Source organism: Pipistrellus kuhlii, unplaced genomic scaffold, assembly GCF_014108245.1.
Source record: "Pipistrellus kuhlii isolate mPipKuh1 unplaced genomic scaffold, mPipKuh1.p scaffold_m20_p_1, whole genome shotgun sequence".
Lineage (NCBI taxonomy): Eukaryota > Metazoa > Chordata > Mammalia > Chiroptera > Vespertilionidae > Pipistrellus > Pipistrellus kuhlii.
This window is the reverse complement of record NW_023425404.1, coordinates 15801928-15819822: the sequence shown is the minus strand read 5'-3', so window position 1 is coordinate 15819822 and position 17895 is coordinate 15801928. Positions and strand designations below refer to the sequence as shown.

General features: G+C 38.1%; 1 protein-coding gene across 2 annotated transcripts in view; it reads left to right on the top strand.

The window, feature by feature from the left end:
* Positions 1-54: 54 nt before the first annotated feature.
* Positions 55-17895, top strand: part of SLC39A9 (solute carrier family 39 member 9) — a 34322-nt gene continuing 16481 nt past the window's right edge. Inside the window, exons 1-3 of one of the 2 annotated variants that reach the window (XM_036433088.2) lie at positions 59-895; positions 8586-8694; positions 16833-17033. In XM_036433088.2, coding sequence (XP_036288981.1) covers positions 800-895; positions 8586-8694; positions 16833-17033 — 406 coding nt within the window. In that variant the 5' untranslated portion in view covers positions 59-799. Of the gene's footprint in view, positions 896-8585; positions 8695-16832; positions 17034-17895 lie in introns of both variants that reach the window. The other variant, XM_036433097.2, reaches the window with a different exon arrangement.

The window sequence follows — 17895 nt, the reverse complement described above, 5'->3', positions numbered from 1 at the left end:
AGAATGCCGGGCCATAGGTCAGTTGTAACCCGGAAGAACCCATTTAAAGGAGGGGGCGATGAGGCAATCCGGAAGTGGATATAATGAAGAGTTGCCACTTGGCGGCCATGGCTGCTGTACTATCTGTGGCTCCGGGTCAAAGCCCAGCGGAGATGAGTAATATGGGGAGTACCGGGGAAAGGGCGGAGAGAGCCTTGTGTCGGATCCGCTGCTGAACTCCAATCTCTTCGTTTAGAGACTTACGGGACTCCTTTCCTCATTCGAAACTCGAAGGAGAGTTTGCCGGGACTGGTGGGCTAGTTCCAGCTGGGGGTGGGGGATCACCGGCAGGGTGCCCCAAAGAGCTAGGGGTGCCGGGAGAACGACCAAGTGTCGCTTGGGTTTTTCTCCTTTTTCCCGCTGCCACCTGCAACGTTGACTGTGGGGAGATTGGGCCCATCGTGCCGTTCTCATTCCGACCACTGAAGAAATCGCTTCTTCGCTTATTTCCCCCATTGACTTCTCCCATCTCTGTTAACCCAGCGGAATCCAATGACTGGAATATAAAAACTCAGGGGCTGGGCGGCCTAAGATTGCTGAAAGTTCTCTCTGGTGCTAATATCAGCAAAAAAAAAAAAAAGGGGGGGCCGTTTCCAGGTACGTTCAAGAGAAAGGTGCTCCGTGAACACATCTGCTGGTAGGGAGCACGAAAGAACTGGAAAGTCCCTCTTCTCTTGGAATCACTGCACGCGGTTAAGAACCCTCTGAAGCCACTGAAAATTTGCAGTCCGGAGGTGGTGGGTGCACCAAGGAGGGCAGAATGGATGATTTCATCTCCATTAGTCTGCTGTCCCTGGCTATGTTGGCGGGATGTTACGTGGCTGGGATCATTCCCTTGGCTGTTAATTTCTCAGAGGTAAGCAATTCGCAGTTTTTCGTCAGCTACAGTCCGATCGATGGCTGCTAGAAAGTAGTGATTAGTTGTAAAGGAAAGCTGCTTCCTCAAGTTCATCTCAGAGCTAAAGGTCTTACTAAGGAAGACTATTCTTCTTAAAAGATGCATAACATTTAATAACAGAAATACATATTTATATAAATATATCTGCCACAACAGAAAAGTAAGATTGTGAAGCATAATCAGGAAGAAAAAGTTATGCAGAACGAGCTCTGTGCATTTTCCTGGAGAGAGGCACTAACATTCTTTTGGTTCTCAGAAGTTTCCAGGAATGAAGGTTCGTATTGCTATGAAGAAATAGAAATGGTGAACGTTGTTTGTTCATATGAGTTAATATCAATATAACTTTCTTTTTTTTTTTTTTTGAGACTCAAAAAGAGAAGTAGATTTTTGGATGCCTGTGTTAGAATGGAGAAAGACAAAAAGTTTAAAAAACTTTAATTAGGTTGTTCTTAACTCACATTTCCTTTCAAAGAAGAGCATTGGAATGGATATTTGAAGTTGTTTTCAAATCTGTTTGCTTAGGAATGAAATTTTTGTTAATATGTCTTTAAATTTTGGTTAATTGTCATTACTTGAACAAACCTTAACTAACTGGGGAAAGAAAGTCTGATGAAAGCGTTGTTTATGAAAAATGTAGATACTGCCCTAGCCGGCTTGGTTCAGGGAATAGAGTGTTGGCCTGTGGACTGAAAGAAAGGTCTCAGGTTCGATTCCGTTCAAGGGCTTATGCCTGGGTTGTGGCCTCGATCCCCAGTGGGGAGCATGCAGGAGGCAGCCCATCAATGATTCTCTATCATCATTGATGTTTCTCACTTTCTCTCCCTCTCCCTTCCTCTCTGAAATCAATAAAAATGTTAAAAAAGAAAAATTGAGATACTGTAAGTTCTTCAGGTTGCCATAAAGAGTGGGCAACATGCACAGCGCTCAAAGATTTAGGGAGAAAAACTGCTACATTGGGGGCGACAGGACCTCATAAGAATGACCTGGAGTTGAGTAAAACAGGCCATTTTACTGCCAGTCCCGAAAGTGCTTTCACACGATAGGGAAAGGGAGAAGGGCCTGAAGTAGAAAAGTTATAGCCGAGATGAGAGATAGGCCTTGATAGCCTGTAGATGGGAAGAAGGTGAGACTAGGCCTGATGCGTGTGAGACATAAAGCCACAGCCAGGTGGAAGGGAGGCTGGAGTTGCTGCTGCTGCTTTTCAGTGTCCTTTTGGTATCTAATACTAACATTGAGCTAATTTTTTTTTGAGCTCATACATTACCTAACTTTGTTTTAAAAACTCAGATACAGATTAGGACTCAGATTATGTTAACTTGGAAAAATTAATGAAGATTGTTTCTTTCTTATTGTATTGGGTGACACTGGTTAATAAAATTACATAGACTTCAGGTGTACAGTTCTATAATACATTATCTGTATGTTGTAGTGTGTGTTCATCACTCCTACTCAAGTTTCCTTCTGGAGCTGTTTTTAATTTTTTTTTAATTTTATTTATTTATTTATTTATTTATTTATTTTAAATCAATCTTTATTGTTCATATTATTACAAAGGTTCCTCATTTCTTCCCCCCTCCACGAGGTTCCCACCCCACCCTCCGCCCGGAGCTGTTTTTTAAATCTAAGTTTTTCAGACAGAGCAGTTTGTAGCCACTGTCCATTGTGGCCAGTGTAGCAGACTGGTAGCCCACATACGAAACTTAGCTAGTGGACTTATTTTGTTAGATTAGCAGAGTGTTTGGTTTTTATTATTATTATTATTATTTTTCTCTATATCCCCTCAAGGCAACAGTTGGCTAGAGCTGAGTAGCAGTAGATTGTCACTGTCCTCCTTGGGTACCGAACTCATTTTGACTACCTGCCTGCCTAGTACTTTGTGAGCCTGCTGTCTTTCCTCAAATATGTATGTATGTATGTATGTATGTATGTATGTATTTTAGAGAGGAAGGAAGGAAGAGGGAGAGAAAGCTAGAAACATCAATGATGGGAGAGAATCATTGATCAGCTGTTTTCTGCACGCCCCACACAGGAATGGAATCTGAAACATGTGCCCTGACCTGGAATCCTGGTTCATAGGTCGATGCTCAACCACTGAGCCATGTGCCAGCCAGGCTAAATTATAGTTTCTTAAAACTACATTAGAATTGAATTGATATTAATAGAACTTACATTTGTAAGCTTAAGTTGGTTCACATATATTTAAAGATTTAAATATATATATATATATATATATATATATATTTTTTTTTTTTATTGATTTTTTACAGAGAGGAAGGGAGAGAGAGAGAGAGCTAGAAACGTCGATGAGAGAGAGACATCAATCAGCTGCCTCTTGCACACCCCTACCAGAGATGTGCCCGCAACCAATGTACATGCCCTTGACCGGAATCGAACCCGGGACCTTTCAGTCTGCAGATCGACGCTCTACCACTGAGCCAAACCAGTTTCGGCTGTATATATTTAAAGATTTTTTAATTGAATTCAGAGAGGAAGGGAGAGGGAGAGATAGAAACATCAGTTGGCCTCCTGCACAACCCCTACTGGGGATGGAGCCTGAAATCCAGGCTTATGCCCTGACCCGGAAATCTAACCATGACTTCCTGGTTCATAGGTCACTACTAAACCACTGGGTCGGGCAATGGTTCATATACTTAAAAACGGATTAAGGTGACATTTATCAAGAATTATAATTCAAATAAGAAACTGATCAAATTTATTCCTATAAAATGCTTAGGACTTTTCCAAATTCTGTATTTTCTCAAACTATTCTTGGGTGATTTTTGCAATATTCATATATAAGCTATTTTGTTTTTCACTGAAAGGAAATGTGTACATAGTGGTGTAATAAAGATGATTAGTATGTTATGTCATTCTAAATTGATGGCCTTGTTATCTTTTCCAACTCTAGGTTATAAATTGCTATAAATCGACATTTATAATATCTGTTAATTACATAGAGAACAATGCATTAGAATAAAATGAAAGTTAGAATAAAATGAAAGTTATATATGTTAGAGACATTTTAGAATTTAACTGGTGTTTCCGATCTCCTAGTAATTAAACATTTTTTCTCGATAAATTATACTATTATTATCGACCAAAGTATTATGAAATTAGTGAGATGATAAATACTAGTATGTAAAAATAAACTTCACTCATGGGGAGTGGGAAGCACAATTTCTACCCTTAGAAAATAGCTCCCTAGATCCCTAGCTTTTCTTTTATTTACTTTTTGTTAATCCTTACTAGAGGATATTTTTTTCCATTGATTTTTAGACAGAGTGGAAGAGAAGGGGGGAGAAAGAGAGACAGAGACAGAGACAGAAAGAGAGGATCATTGATGTGAGAGGGACACATTGGTTGCTGGGGATTGAGCCTGCAACCAAGGTACGTTTCCTTAACTGAAATCAAACCTGCAGGGCCAGACCAAAAGATTTCAAGGGCTGTATACAGCCCTTGAGCCAGATGTTCCCCACCCCTGCTTTACTCCTGTCTGGTAAAAGAGTTGGACACACTACTTTAGTGCGTACTATCTTATATTTTTTATATTCAGTTGTTAATGAGCAGGTTTCTTTGGCTCTAAATTTAAATACTATATGTGTGTTTTGAGAGCTAGAACTTAACATTGCCTAGGATAAACCTAGCTTAACAGGTGCTCTGATTGATGATGAAGTTCAGATATTAACAATGGCTAAAGTGGGGTTTTAGCCGAAGCCGGTTTGGCTCAGTGGTAGAGCATCTGTCTGCGGACTGAAAGGTCCCGGGTTCGATTCCGGTCAAGAGCATGCCCATTGGTTGCGGGCACATCCCCGGTAGGGGGTGTGCAAGAGGCAGCTGGTCGATGTTTCGCTCTCATCCACGTTTCTAGCTCTCTATCTCTCTCCCTTCCTCTTTGTAAAAAATCAATAAAATATATATTTTTAAAAATAAAATAAAAAAATAAAGTGGGGTTTTAGATCAGTTACCTGAGGATTGTTATTTACCTGAGCATGTCTTCTTTTTATCACAGAGCTGGTAAGAGAGAACAAGCTATGTTTGCATCAGATCTCTAGGGTAGGGGTGTCGAACTCAATCAGAGAAGGGGCCAAAATCTAAAATCCAGCCTAAATCGCAGGCCGAATGGTTTACTGAACAGTCATAAACTGTCATTGTGATGGAAACGCAGCGGAGTGCAATGACAGCGTGGTGCGGGCCACATTGCAAGGCCTGGCGAGACGGATTTGGCCCGCGGGCCTTGTGTTTGACACATGTGCTCTAGGGCAATATTCCTCAAACTGTCTGGTAAATGACCAGTTTTTGTCTTTAGTTTCCATTCCATTGAAGATGCAATATATTTGTAAAAATGAAATACTTAGAAAATGAAGTGGGGGGGGGGGCGCGACATACAAAATACTCGCCCAAATGCATTGCTATTAAACTGAAGAGACATATGCTCCTTTAGTAATTATAATGATCGTATTGCTATAAAAAAATTTTGAAGGCTTTCTCTTAGTTTTGTACTTTTCTCATTGCTGACTAGTTTGGATTATAATGACACATTTTTTATGTGTTAAAACAGTATAAATCCATAAGTATGCAGATAACTTCAATAAAGAACTTAAGATGATTAATAATGGCCACTAATTTCAAAAGGAACTGAGACAGGTAGTATAATTCAGAATCAGTGTCACTACTTGAACATCTAACTCTGCTCTGTTAGATGACCTTATAAGATTGTTTTGAGAATATAATGAAATATAAGCACAGGCCTTAACACTATATTTAGAATATAAAGATTTTTTTTTTTAATGTTGAGATTATTCTCAATACTGATTTTGAAAACTTTTAGTGTATTTTACTAGAGGCCTGGTGCACAACATTTGTTCACTTGTTGGGGGGATCCTCTCAGCCTGGCCTGCACGGGGGAGTAGGCCTAAGCCAGCAGTTGGACATCCCCAGAGGGGTCCTTAGCACTGCCTCAGAAGCAGGAGAGGTTCCTGCCACTGCTTCGTTTGCCAGCTGTGAGCCTGGCTTCTGGCTTAGTGGTGCTACCCCTGTGAGAGTGCGCGGACCACCAGGGGGCAGCTCCTGCATTGAGCATCTGCCCTCTGGTGGTCAGTATGTGTCACGGCAACTAGTTGTTCCACCATTCGGTTGATTTGCATATTGGGGTTTTATTATATAGGATTGATTTCAGAGAGGAAAGGAGAGGGAGAAATAGAAACATTAATGATGAGAGAGAATAATTGATTGGCTGCCTCCTGCATGCCCCCTACTGGGTATTGTGTCCGCAACCCGGTCATGTGCCCTTGACCAGAATCGAACCGGGAACTTTTCAGTTCGCAGGCCAATGCTCTATCCACTGAGCCAAACCAGCTAGGGCTCAGTTGAACATCTTATATGCTAATAACAATATTTATTGCCAATGCTTTCCCATTGTCTTTCCCAACAGGCTTTTGTTTGTTTTTGTTTTTGTAGTCACAGTGAACAGTCTTATAGGATTTCCACTTTTGTTTAGTTCTTTTATATTTAGAAAGGACTCATACAAAAAAGAAAAGGAATTAGTCTTGTTTTCCAAGATTAGAGGAAGTGGCATTAATAAAGTATTGCTTGTTATTACCTCTGTCAAATGCATTAGGGCATGGAAAGCCTATATGGTGCTGGCAAATGGCAAATATAGCATTGTTCACTTGTACATTTAGCCAGGTATCTGGGTTTTACTTTGTTATTTTTGTGGCTTAGAAGCTTTCCTCTGCATGCTACTGATGCTGTTAAAGGTAAGCAATAATGGCAGTTAGTCTGTGCTGTGTGCTAATATACTGTTCCTACATGATAATAGTAGTGATAGTACTCATCATCTCTGCTCCTTTTTTTTTTTTTTTTTTTTTTTTTTAATCCTCACCCAAGGATATTTTTTTTCCATTGATTTTTAGAGAGAGACATATAACTGAGAGAGACACATCAATTGGTTGCCTCCCGCACATGCCCAACCAAGGCCAGGGATCGAACCTGCAACTGAGGTGTGTGCCCTTGCCTTGAAAATGAACCTGAGACCCTTTGGTCATCAAGCCGATGCTCTAACCAGTGAGCAACTGAATTTACTCAGGGTCACACAAGCTGCTACTCAGAGGCAGGAAACTTTTTGGCATCTTGTATCAGTTATAAGGACTTGAAGAACAAAGTTCATATTTGAGCTTCCTTCATTTCCTTCATTAGCAGATAGTGTAGTAGTTAGGTTGACATTAGGAAGTATCTCCTTGAAGCAGGTTTGTTTGTAAGAATGTAGAGAAAGCTTTTGTTGCTTGAACAAGAGTTTAGTCTGTACCCTAAAAGTTTCATCTCTTCAGTGCATAGAGCTTTGAAGGGATTAGTTTTATAACAAGCATGCATCTTTAGTTTTCTAGGAAACTACAGTTGATGAGTTCACTACTGAAAGTATGGTACAAGGGGGGTTGGAATAAACTATCTTCAATATTAAGAGCTTTAAAAATTATTGACTTACCTTTAGTGTGACCAAACAATTTGTTGACTGTTTTGGTGAACAATAAAATAAAAACTACTTAATTGTCCTGGTGTCTGCCAAGAAAATTAAACTGACTTCAAAGCTTTGAGCTGATAGTTAATGGCAATGAATACAAGCTGTTGTTTTAAATAATACGTCTGGTCAGTCCTTTGACTCAGTCAGACTACAGCTGTGAAATTGTAAAATGAGATGCATAAAACCAATGCATTGCGGAGTTCATGTCTCTGTTGAGCAAATATTACATTTCTCTGACAAAAACTATTACTTTGGGAACTCACTTTTCATCGTGAACTGCACTTGGAATATGTAGTTCTTCCTTCAAATACACCTTTTTTGTGATTTACCATAAGCAAAAGAGAGACCCTGTCAGGTTTTAATTCTAACATACAGTTTTGAGATTGAATCCCAAGCTGTGAAATTATGTGAACAAATAATCTATACAAATAACATGGAGCCACATATGTAGTGCTTAAAATAAGTCTGATTGCAACTAAAATGATTTAGGTAGTAAAGAAATTAAGAAAAAAAATGAAATAACAACCCATGGCAATGATGTTTTTTTAAAATATATATTTTTATTTATTTCAAAGAGAAGGGAGAGGGAGAGAGAGATAAAAACATCAATGATAAGAGAGAATCACTAATAAGCTGCCACCACTGGGGATTGAGCTGGGGACACGTGCCCTGACTGGGAAATAAATTTACCTACTGTTCATAAGTCCACACTTAGTCACTGAGCCACATTGTCTGGGCATAACTCCTTAGGGTGAATTTCTAGAAGTGAAATTGCTGAGTCAAAGAATTCACATTTTGAGACTTTAAATTGCCACATTCTGGTTCAGATAGGTTGTGGCAATTCACATTCCTGCCAGTGTTAGACAAGTGTGATCATTTCTCTCTGTCATGGATAGTAGAAAAGTTTTCCTACATCATTGCAAAGCTGGTAAATTTTAAAATGGCATCTCTATGTTTTAACTGGCATTGATTATTCATGAAGCGGACCCTATTTTATTTTCACCAGCCATTGCAGATTTTGGTCTCACAAACGAGCAGAGCTTAGTCTTGATTAGATACTTCAGAAACTTTTTTCCATTCTTTCATCAATCTTTTCAACAATTTTTTTGTTTTGTTTTGTTTTCTTTCCAGGAGCGACTAAAGCTGGTGACTGTATTGGGCGCCGGCCTTCTCTGTGGAACTGCGCTGGCAGTCATCGTGCCTGAAGGCGTACATGCACTTTATGAAGATATTCTTGAGGGTGAGAGAGAGAAAGGCCTTCTTTGAAATATGTTAGTGATGTGGTGGGTTGAAAGGAGCTTAATGGTATTTCCTCTGAACTCAGTGGATGTTTGCCATAGAAGTCTATCCTAAAAAGAGTTCTTAAAATACATCTTTTTGACAACTTTCACATTGAACACATCCTTAGCAGTGTGTGATTTGAATGCCCCAATTCATGAGTACCACTTAAGATTTATTTGCAATAATACAGGAATTTTAGTCTTTCAAAGTATTACTGACCTTTTTTAATGCCCACTAAAAAACTTCCCAAATCCGCCGAAACCAGTTTGGCTCAGAGGTAGAGCGTCGGTCTGCGGACTGGAAGGTCCCAGGTTCGATTCCGGTCAGGGGCATGTACGTTGGTTGCGGGCACATCCCCGGTAGGGGGTGTGCAGAGGCAGCAGGTCGGTGTTTCTCTCTTATCGACGTTTCTAGCTATCTATCTCTCTTCCTTCCTCTCTGTAAAAAATCAATAAAAATATATTTTAAAAAAAACACAAAAAAACCAACTTCCCAAATCCTATGTGACGAATATTTTTAGTGTTCTTTAATTGAAAAGCTATGTAGTTCTACTAGTACATATTTGGATTTAAGGACTCTTTATAGTAAACTTTGTAGATCAAGCCTGTCAAACTCAAAGGCTAACACGGACCAAATAAGCAAGGTTTAAATTTATGTGGGCCACAAAAAACAAAAGCTGTAGTTTTCATAGAAACGTAGATTTATTTCAATAGAGACATGCTGAACACAAAAGGCTGAAATAAACGAGTAATCATTAACATAAAATACTAGAACATTTTAATTAAAATTAATATTTTTCCTTTAACATTAACTTACCAGACACTGAATAACTGCACAAATTAATAAGCATAATGCAAATAAATCTATTTGTGTTACATGGCAATCAGCTGCTAAAATACTCGCTAACTAGTATTAGTAGAGAGAAATGGTGCGCCTGTGTGTAAGGTGTGTAAGGGAAATGAATGCAACACGATTATAGTAGTCAGTCATTAGCGAACATTATAGTTCGTTACTAATAATTATGTATAAAGGATATTATAAAAATTAAGTTACAAAATTTTTGTTAAAATGTTTCTCACATATGAGTATATTGGCTAGGCTGCAGAAATATTCATTGTGGGCCAAGAGTTCGACATGCCTGTAGAAGATAATTGGTGAGGACCTCTGCAATAAAGGACAACTAAATATCTGAAAGAGGACTCTCCTGACACTAATAACAAGCAGAGAACGGTATACCTGTGTAAAAACAAATGCTGGACAGTTGGCTCAGTTCACTCACCTGCTAAATCATTTGGTCCTTCACACCAGCTTGAAAACATAACTTGATCCAAATTTATGGTTCAGCAAAGTCAGATTGCTACTTGTCATGAAACTTCACAGATACCTGTGAAGGATTAGGAACCACAGCTGTTAAATTGGTGGGCTGAATCTTCTAATGCCAAGAGTCGACTGGACATTAAGAATAGTATAGAGGTACGCACCTTCCGAATTTTTAACTAGATACATTATAACAAATAGTTATTCACATCTCCTATACCTGGGGTATGCATAGGAACAAAATGGTAAAGAGTAAGGATTATGGGAGTCTTATTGCAAAATAAAACAGGCTGAGGATTTGTCAGCTTTAGGGGAGAAAAATAATAAGGAATCTTAGAGCAGGGGTCCTACTCTTTTTTGGTTACACATCCTATTGAGGAATGAGATATACATGTACTATTCTATTAATATATTGTATTCATTATAAAACTCATTCCTAAAATAATAGAGAAGTTTAAGATTTATATTCCTGGTATATTAGGAAACGTTCAGACCATGACTAAATAGACAATTAAAATTTTTTTCTTGGCTTTGTAGTTAAGAAAGAATTATGGGTTGTTTTCTAAACTTGTCTGATAATAAAATTTCCTTAATGGGGGTGTATTTTGAAAATATAATTTCCTGGCCTCCCCAAAGAAAAGGCCTGGGAATCTCTATTTTTAACAAATTGCCAAATAATTCTTAGTAGACAAGTTTGGGGAACACTGGGGTAAAAAAAGAAGAGCTAGGTGTAAGTTGTTCTTTTTTAATAACAGTTTTATTGAGAGAGAATTGACATACCATATTTCAGATATAGTTTTAATGTTTATTATGTGTTGGGTTATATCCCTTTATTTTCAGTTTTTCTGATTTTGACTCAGAATACTTCTGTGGATTTATCTGAAAATAGATAAGCAAGCTTTATAAACCTACTTTCCCAAAAATAAGCATTCCTGTCTCTTTAACCTTTCATCATGGATTAGCCTCCAGCCCTAAGCCATCATTTTAAATTTATTTTATTATTTTTATTTACATATTTTTACATTCAATTTTTTTGGTGTACACCTCTATGACTTTTGGCAAATGCATAGACTTGTGTTATTTCCCCTACAATCAAAATACAAAACAGGCCGAAACTGATTTGGCTCAGTGGATAGAGTGTCAACCTGCGGATTGAGGGGTCCCAGGTTCAATTACAGTCAAGGGCACAGTCACGGGCACGTACCTTGGTTGTGGGCACTTCCCCAGTGGGGGGTGTGCAGGAGGCGGCTGTTTCTAACTCTATCCCTCTCCCTCTCTGTAAAAAATCAATTAAAAAAATATATATATATTTTTTTTTTAATTTTGGAATGAGCTTGTGAATATCTACCAAAAAAATCATGCTGGGATTCTGATTGAGATTGAATTGAATCTATAGATCAGTGTTTTTCAACCTTTTTTGGGCAAAGGCACACTTGTTTCATGAAAAAAATCACGAGGCACACCACCATTAGAAAATGTTAAAAAATTTAACTCTGTGCCTATATTGACTATATATAAAGCAATTCTCTTGAATAGGAATCAAATAAACACAAAGAAAGTATTTTATAATTACTTTATTATGAAATATTAAGTAAACAAAATAGTGAAAAATTATAAAATTCTTGTCTTGTCTGCACCTACGGCACACCAGCAACATCTCGCGGCACACTAACAGCGGTTGAAAAACGCTGCTATAGATTACTTTGGGGAGAATTGACACCTTAAGAATTTTGTGTTTTCTAATCCATGAACAAAATATATCTCTCCATTTATTTATTTCTTCTTTGGTTTCTTTAGTGAGTGTTATTTTTAATAGACAGATCTATAGATATTTTGTTAGATTTATATCTAAATATTTCATATTTTTAGTACAGTTGTAAATTATACTTTTAAGATTGTTCTCTTTTCAGTATTCTAGTATTTAGACATTTGCTAACCTCACTTATTCTTTATAGAAGTTTTTTATAGATTCTTTGGGGTTTACTACATAAATAAGCATGTCATCTGTGAATAAAGACAATTTAGAGTTTTCCTTTCCAATATGTGTTTTTTTTCTTTCCTTATTGCATGGACTATACCATCCATTATGAGGTTGATTAGGAATGAGTGGACATTGTCGCTTGATCTCAGCCAATCTTTCATCATTGTCTATGATGTTAGATGTAGGTTGTTTATAGATTCCCTTTTCAGGTTAAGGAAATTTTTTCCTGTTCCTACTTGGCTGAGAGTTTTTATCTTGTTGAGGATTGTTGTGTCTCAGTTCATGAGGAATATTGGCTTGTGCTTTTCCTTTCTTACCATGTCTTTGTATGGTTTCTGTTATTAGAATAATGTGGGGCCCGTAGGATTGAGAAGTGTTCTCTCTTCTGTATTCTGGAAGAGAATGCATAGAGTTAAAAATATTTATTCCTAAAATGTTTGCTAGAATTTACCAATGAAACCATCTGGACCTGGAGTTTTCTATGTTAGAAGGCTTTTAGCTATAAATTCCATCTCTTCAATAGATATGAGACTATTCAAGTTATTATTAATAATATCTATTTCTTCTTTAGTAGTTTTGGAAGATTGTGTCTTTCAAGGAATTGATTCATTCCTTCTAGGGTGAAGAATTTATGGGCATAAAGTTGTTTATAATAATCTTTTATTATCCTTTTAATATTTGTAGTAATTTCTCTTTCATTCCTGATATTGATAATTTGTCTTCTCTTTTAAATGTAGTCATTCTGGCTAGAGGTTCATCAGTTTTATTTTATTTTTCAAAAAACTACGTTTGACTTCGTTGATTTTTTTTTTTTTTTCCTGTTGATTTTTCTGCTTTCCATTTTATTGATTTCTGCTCTTTATTATTCCTTTTGCTTGCTTTAGGCTTTATTTGCTCTTCTTTTTTGAAATTTAAATTTAATATTTTTCCATCATTGTTTATTCCCCCATACCCTCTTCCACCTATTTACTTCTCTTTTTCAAGTTTTTCTAGGTAAAAGCTTATTGATTTGAGATCTTTCTTCTTTTCTAGTATAAGCAGTTATTGCTATAATTCCCTTTAAGCACTATTTTATTGCATCCCAGGAATTTGATATATTTTTATCTTTAATCAGTTCAAAATATTTTCTAATTTCCCTTCCAAATTCTTTTTTGACCTATGTATTATTTAGAAGTGTATTATTAAATTTCTAGTTCTTTCCCCAGATTTTTTCTGTTACTGATTTTTAGTTTAACTTTATTATGGTCTAAGAACATATCTAATATGATTTGAATGCTTAAAAATTTGTAAATACTTTTTTAATGGTCCTAAATATGGTTTATCTTGCTGAATGTTCCTTGTATACTTTAAAAGAGTGTATATTCTGTTGTTATTTGATAGAGTGTTCTATAAATGACTAAACAAGCAGGCTGCATGGGACGGCCAGGCTAGCAGGAGAGTTAGTGAAGGATGACCAAATGATTGAACAAGCAGGCTGTGTAGGGCGACCATGTCAGCAGGGGGGTTAGTGAGGGACAACCAAACGACTGGACAACAGGCTGCTCATGGCATCCAGGCTGGTGGGGAGGAAGGCAATTGGGGGCAACCAGGCTAGCAGGGAGGGCAGTGAAAGGCAGCCAGGCTGGTGTGGGGAGGTAGTTGGGGGTGATTAGGCCGGCAGGGTAGGCAGTTGGGGGCAACCAGGCTGGCAGGGGGAAGGCAGTTAAAGGCGGCCAGTTTAACAGAGGGGAGCAGTTGGGGGCAACCAGGCTGGCGGGGATAGGGAGGCAGTAAGGGGTGACCAGGTTGGTGGGGGGGCGGGGTGTCGACCAGTCCAGCAGGGAGGGGGCAGTTGGGGGTGACCTGGCTGTTGCGGGGGGCAGTTAGGAGCCATCAGGCTGGCAAGGGGAGGCAGTTAGGGGCCATTAGGCCAGCAGAAGGAGGGCAGTTAGGGGAGATTAGGCTGGCACATAAGAGGCAGTTAGGGGTGATCAGGCCAGCAGGGAGATGGGCAGTTAGGGGTGACCAGGCAGGCAGGCAGGTGAGCGATTAGGAGCCAGCAGTCCAGAATTGTGAGAAGGATGTCTAACTGCCAGTTAATCATGCCTAAACCAGCAGCTGGACATCCCCCAAGGGTTCAGGATTGGAAAGGATGCAAACTGGGCTAGGGGGGACCCCCTCCCCCACCCCCATCCCCCGGGCATGAATTTTTGTGAACTGGGCCTCTAGTTCTTTATAAAAAGTAAATACTAGTACTCTACTCTATGAAAATGTTTTGAGGTAGCTCAACCATGATGTTAGCTTATTTAAATTATCTCCAAATTTTCCACATCTTTGTTCATATTGATGAGTTTAGTCACAATAATTTGTTTCTGCTACTTTATCTCCCCCTCCCACCTTTTCTCTCTCTCTTTTATTTGTAGATCAAACAAACTTTTCTCTAAATTTCAAAAAAGGAGTTTATTTACATGTTATAACAGCCGTGGTTCAGTTCTTTTGTGGATCTTGCAATTATGATCATTAACATCTTTTTTCAGAGCTCAGTATACCATATTAATTAATTGAGCTCTCTGACACTTTAATAAGCACTATTAAGTACTAATTGATGTAAAAAAGAGTCACCTGTTATCCTATAATTAAAGCTCTAAAATCACTGGAATGAGGTGATTATCAGCATTCATGTGAGAAAATTGTCTTTTTATAGACACAAGTTTTAAGAACATTGTTTCTTGAGTACTTCAGTGCTTGTTTACTGTGCAGTTAAAATTTGAAACCATCCTAATTCTTTGCAACATGTTTAGGAAAGCAGGCCGTTTGGTCAAAGACCTAAATATAAATGTGATGCATTCATCTTATCTAATAAAGACAGAATATGCAAAAATTCTCATCACATCAATGTTTCTCTTTGTCTTTCCTTCTCTTTCATTCTCTCTAAAAGATCAATGGAAAAATATTTTCAGGTGAGGATTAACAACAAAAGTTAAAATGGTAAATTTTGTTATGTATATTTACCACATCAAAAGAAGCTTTAAAAACTACAAAAACAAACAAAAATCTTTCAGTAATTAGAAAAAAATATATACCCTGTTTCCCCGAAAATAAGACAGTGTCTTATATTAATTTTTGCTCCCAAAGATGTGCTAGGTCTTATTTTTAGGGGATGTCTTATTTTTCCATGAAGAAGAATACGGTACACATTTATTGTTAAATAAAAATAAAGGGAATTTATTACCTGTATACAGTACGGTATTTCGGTAGTTGTCAACACAAACCAGACAAACTGTGAATCCTACAGTATCAAGAATTTACTCATTTATTCAATGACAATCATGTCATCATCTTCCGGAACATCATCATAACAATCCAATTCCTGAATTTCCTGGTGAATTTCTTATGACTCCATTTCTTTCAGAATCAATGGACCAAATCTCTCATGTTTAGCCTAGGGGGGCCTTAATTTTCAGGGGGATGCCTTATATTTCACTCAGAAGGAAACCTGTAAGTAGGTCTTATTTTCGGAGGATGTCTTATTTTCGGGAAACACGGTAGGTTTTTATTATCTTCAGATGACATGTGCTTTGTGCCCCTCAAAAATGATTTTTAGCCCTGACTGGTTTGGCTCAGTGGATAGAGCATCGGCCCTCGGACTGAAAGGTCCCGGGTTCGATTCCAGTCAAGGGCATGTACCTTGGTTGCGGACACATCCCAGTGGGCGGTGTGCAAGAGGCAGCTGACTAATGTTTTCCTCTCATCGATGTTTCTAATTCTCTATTCCTCTCCCTTCCTCTCTGTAAAAAATCAATAAAATACATTTTTTAAATGACTTTTAAAGAATTAAAATATTACAACAGGCTAGTTTCTTTAATTAAAGTTAAAAATGCTTTAATTATAAACAATAAATGTCTAATATGTTAGCCTCTATTCATGATAACAAAGATAAGGATTCTGGCCTTGACACATTTCTGTTTCGTGTGTCATATATGTGCATATAAACGTAGTATTACTTAGCAGGTGTTATTTACTGTAATTCTGAATCTCATGATAATTCTAGAAATGAATTTAGAATGCAGGATGTGCCTCTATTTTTAAAAAATATGTTTTTTATTGAATTTAGAGAGAAAGGGAGAGAGAGAAATATCCATGTGAGAGATGCTGGCTCCTGCACACCCCCTACTGGGGATGGAGCCCACAACCCATACATGTGTCCTGCGGGAATCCAACCGGTTACCTTTTGGTGGACGGGATGACGCTCAGCCAATTGAGCCACATCGTTCAGGGCAGGATGTGCCTCTTTAAATGCTCTTCCTCTTTTGGTTTCTAGTTAGTGATTGCCCCCTGATATTTTTTAAAGCTAAATTTTATTTTCAATTTGCTCTTTGCAACTTTTATATTGACAAAAATATAAAACTAGTTAAGTTTGTAACTATTTTTTGTTACTGCTCTTCACTCATCTGTTTTCATCAGAATAAAACTTACTGTGGTTTATGATGAGATTGGCATGACTTTCTCAGCTTAAAAGGAAGATTTGGAGACCATATCCCTTGGGATTAAGATTGCTTTCTTGCTTGGTGATTTGCTTCCATTTCCTAGGTTTTGAGATAAAAGGCAGGTAAAAGGTCTGCATGCCAAAAGCAGAAGACTCTTGGGAATTTTTTCATCATCAACTTTAAGTTGAAGGAATTTGGCTGGATTACAATATAGGAAATGGATGATTTTGCAATAAAGTAAGTAGAGCTTGAAATACAGAAGAATGAAAGCTTCTATGTGAAAACATTTTAAGAGGAAAACATTTTTTCTCTTTGTGGTTCATTCTGCTCTAGGAAAACACCACCAAGGGAGTGAAACACAGGATGTGATTGCATCAGACAAAGCAGCAGTAATACCAGTTGCCCATGAACATGAGCACAGTCATGACCACCACACACAGCTGCATGCCTACATTGGTGTTTCCCTCGTACTGGGCTTTGTTTTCATGTTGCTCGTGGACCAGATTGGCAGCTCCCACGTGTATGCTACTGATGGTAAGTGATTCCAAGGCTTTCTGGGCAGTGTATTAAATTTGCAGTTTAGAAAATCACAAATGATTGAATAATTTAATGTGTCACTGGCCTGATTTAGTGCTAAAACTTGTCTTCTTCAGGTTCCTGTGAATATTTTTACTCGGTTGGGGGAACTTAGTGAGTTGTGTGAGCATTTTATTCAGTTGGGGGAGCTGATGAGTTGTGACATGTGATACAAGAGAGTGTTTATTGATTATTGCCCTGGTTATCTTAATACTTGCAAGTTTAGTTAAGAGTCTGGGGCAGTCTTTTATTTTTAAATACTGTATTTTTTTATTTGGCATATTTCACTCAACATATGTTGGTAATATTCATCCATTTAGTTACATGTAACAGTGGTTCATCAATTTTCTTTTTTTAATTATTTGTTAAAATATTTATTGTTGAAAGTATTACATATGTCCCTCTTTCCTCCTCCCCCATTGACCCCTTCTAATTCTAGCCCTCTGATACCCTCCCTACCCTCACCCCCTTATCCCAGGCCTTCATCACCCTATTGTCTCTGTGCATAGGATATGCATATTGCATACTGGGGCAGAAGTTCTTAAACCTTTTTGAGCCATGGAGCTCAAAAAAGCCCTTGGACCTTTTTTTGGAATAATGTTTTTAATTATGTAAAGAACTAGAGGCCTGGTGCACGACATGCTTGCACTGAGGTGGTGGGCTCCCTCAGCCTGACCTGCGCCTACTGGCTTAGGCAGTTAGACATTCCTCTTGCAGTCTAGGTCTTCTTGACTTTGGACACTGCTACTGCACTCGCTAGCATGAACCTGGCTTCTGGTTGAGCAGTGCTGCCCCTGTGGGAAAGCACTGACCACCAGGG